Below are 3,631 nucleotides of genomic sequence, written 5' to 3'. Positions count from 1 at the left end.
GGTTGCCATTCTCAATTGATGGGGAGGGGGCGTATTGTGGAACCTGGCCTTGGGGCGGCAGGGAGAGTAAATCCGGCCCTGAGTGTGCACTTAAAAAAATACTGCATACAGTACTTCTTTTTAGTACTTCTTTTTAGTGCAGCGGGATGTGACTTGGTACAACCGCCTTGCACCATGCTCTGGCCATAGAACTTCATGAAATACAGTATGTCACTTGGGACATTTCAATAAAGTAAAAAAAAAATTAAACAGTTCGATTTGCCGGGATTGGCACATCAGCGATGTAGTGCAACGGCTGGTGTGAATGGGTCCTAATACTGAATAGGCTGGTAGTGCAGCTTGACGCACTAAAAATTGGGGAGGACTTTTTAATATAGGTGCATTGCCCACTTCTAACAATGTGTTGGGGTGCCATTCCTAATTATTGGCACTGGAACATTCGGTCAGTGGGACACACCTTACCGTACATCATAATGCATAGTAAAACATGCATTTTACTGCACATTAATGCAACACACATATGTGAAGGGGCCCTTAATGCTATACAAAAGTTCTACACGTAGATTATTTTTTTCTGGGCTTTTTTATTACCTTTTACAGACTTTAATCAGAAGAATTGTGCAATGCTGACCTAAAGTGTGTATTGCATTTGCTCTAATATTTTCATAGTGTAGTGCATGTAGAGCTTTCTCAACTGCCGCTTGACTCATTTCCACTGTCTACTAACTCAATTTTCTTTTTGTTTTTTTAACAGTCTACAATATAATTTTTCTCTGCAGAAAGCCAAGTAGAATAGAAAATGTTAAAATCAAATACAAGTATAATTTTGGAAGTGATTATTTTGGGGTTTCCCGAAATGTCTGAAAAACGCCTATTACTTTTTATGTTATTGTTTCATATCTATGTAATGGCTTCATCTGGCAATCTATTAATAATGATTGTAACAAAGCTGGACTCTAGTTTACAAAGCCCAATGTACTTTTTCTTAGGCCACCTTTCTATGATTGACATCTGCTATATTTCTGCCACGGTGCCACTAATGTTAGTTATTTTGATATCACATCACAACCATTTGCAATTTAGTGCTTGCGTTGTACAGCTGCATACTGTGATCTTCTTAGAGGGGGCAGAGTGCTTTCTTTTAGCTATCATGGCTTATGATCGGTATGCAGCGATCTGCCGTCCATTACACTATACCTTTATTATGAAGAGAGGAGTCTGTTACAAACTGCTCTGTGGTGGAATACTGTGTAGCCTATTGAACTCAATGATCCACACCACCCTGATCATACGCCTGCCTTTCTGTGACAATGAAATTAACCACATGTTCTGTGATATTCCACCCTTGCTAAAGCTATCATGTATCGATACCTATCTAAACGAAGTTATACTCTTTGCAGTGAGTGCAGTTTTTGTAGGACTTGGACCACTTGTGTTTATCCTTATCTCTTATTTCTACATAGTTGTTACTATTTTAAAAAACACATCTAATGTAGGGAGACAAAAAATGTTTTCTACCTGTGTATCTCATCTTATTATTGTTACCATGTTCTATGGAACTGGATGTTTCAACTATGTCCGTCCCAGGTCCAGTTACTCAATGGAGCGTGACAAACTAGTATCAGTTATCTATAATGTGGCGACTCCTTTTCTGAACCCCATTGTCTACAGTCTTAGGAACAATGAGGTCAAAAGGGCTCTAATAAATGGATGTAGAAAACATTTTTTTCACAAGGGGAGACTATAAATTAAACATGCCACTTTGCAAAGGAGGGATGGTTCTGTGTGTGTGTGTAGGCAATCAGAGCAAAGTGACCTTTATACCGTGGCGAAGGAAAATGGAGCTACTATGGAGCATACCAAAGGAGTGCTCAGTAGCAGAACACAGTGAGTGCGATGTGGAACAATCATGCTTCTGCTTTGTGTTTGCATAGAAAGTTAGGTCATGTGCAATATTATGGACTTTCCCCTTAGTCCAAAAACCAGAACAGAGCAGGACCCAAAACCCACTAACTCAGGTACCTCCTAGGGGGCCGCAGGTGAAATCTGAGCAACGGATATAGGACTGCATATATAAGTAGTACCTTCTCAGAAAGAGCAGCACAGTTTCGGGTCCCTGCAGCCTCATCTGTTTGCTCCATTTTGAGAACAATTGTCGCTATATTAATATATGGTCACAACTATTCACATCATTGGAATGTGTTCCTCCGAGGAAGCCACGGCTGTGGCGAAAACGCGTAGAGGATTTCCTATAACAGTGACCATCTTTTGATTCCCCATATGGACCTTTTTTGACCACAACTTTCCATCATCTCTATATATGAGTATGCAATGTTTATGCTGACTAAGTTTAGGCTGTGCACCAATATGCAAGTTTATGTTTTTCTATCCCATGTATTTAAATGGTTTAAATAAAACATAATATTTTTATACATTTAACAATTGACTTTGAAGGTCCTATAATTGCCTTAAAGTCCTCCTTGACTTGCAGCCCTCCGATTTGCTTAGGAGCTGTTGTTTCTGTTTTTTGCATTGTTTAATTGGGTGTGACTGTAGGACTTTCCCCTTTTGAACTTAATTATTACCCTAGACATTAATATACATTGCTGAGCACTAAATAAAAAAAAAATAAAGACATAAAACAGAGTCCAGTATACAAATGCTTCTACCAACTTATTCTCACTGGAATAACAGCAAACCATTAGACAAGGTAGCTTGTATACATTTGTAATTCCAAAAAATTATATAAAGTAGTGGGCAGTGGCGAACTACCAGGGTCGCAGAGGTCGCGGCCGCGACCGGGCCCTGGAGTTCGGCCACTTGGAGGGGGCCCAGGACAGGAGGTGGGGGGGGGGGGGCCTTCATGGATTCTTGCATGGGGCCCTGAGGTCACTAGTTACGCCACTGGTAGTGGGTGTAGGGGTATGCAGGGTGGAAAAGGCAGAACTAGCTTTAGAAAACATTGGAACTATGCATTGCAGTAACAGAAGTAAAATGATGTAACAAAAGTAATAGCTCACTTATGCTGACATTACAAATGGCAATGCGATCGCAAAACTATCAAAATAGACTAGGCAACCTGGCCATGTGTTTGGCCAGCATTAGACCTGCAAGAAACTGAAAATTGTGCAAGAACAGATGTTCCCAAGAATAAGATGTAGCTCTAGAAGTGAGATATTACATGACACAGAGCCAAAGTCACAGCTTACAAATATTTCCCTTCTGTCTATATTCGGTTGCTTGATGGTCAGGAGGCTCTACCGTCCTTTATACAACATTACCACTATGCAAGCATCACTGCAGAGCTGGTATTAGGACAGCTAATTGACCATACACTGATGAAATGGTCTAACCAGCATTCCACAAGTTAGAAGGCAGAGGGGCATCTACCATTCCCACTAATTTCCATCACTGAATATTGGACAAATTCTGATTTAATGAATAGGCTGACTCTCAAAGGAACCCCAATCTAATGACCTTCTCCACCCCACTTTATTACACAAAAACCTGAATGTAATATGCATTGTATGCAATAAACATTTTGATATGTGTTTGAAGTGTTTTTTATGTAAAATTGAACTAAGGTTTTTGTTTTATCTACGGAATAAGATCTTGCTAAAAATCCAATCTA

At 39.9% G+C, this 3,631-nt stretch overlaps 1 protein-coding gene across 1 annotated transcript; it reads left to right on the top strand.

The window, feature by feature from the left end:
- Positions 1-799: 799 nt before the first annotated feature.
- On the top strand, positions 800-1,747 carry LOC108788434 (olfactory receptor 5V1-like). Its single transcript, XM_018558192.1, has one exon. It carries the CDS (start codon positions 800-802, stop codon positions 1,745-1,747), a length of 948 nt encoding a protein of 315 aa, XP_018413694.1.
- Positions 1,748-3,631: the final 1,884 nt, after the last annotated feature.

Source organism: Nanorana parkeri, unplaced genomic scaffold (genome assembly GCF_000935625.1).
Source record: "Nanorana parkeri isolate BGI_ZX_2015 unplaced genomic scaffold, ASM93562v1 scaffold325, whole genome shotgun sequence".
Lineage (NCBI taxonomy): Eukaryota > Metazoa > Chordata > Amphibia > Anura > Dicroglossidae > Nanorana > Nanorana parkeri.
This window is presented reverse-complemented; position numbering and strand designations above follow the sequence as displayed.

Coding starts and splice junctions, on each gene's coding strand:
- LOC108788434 (XM_018558192.1), top strand. CDS start 800: ATGTTAAAATCAAATACAAGTATAATTTTGGAAGTGATTATTTTGGGG.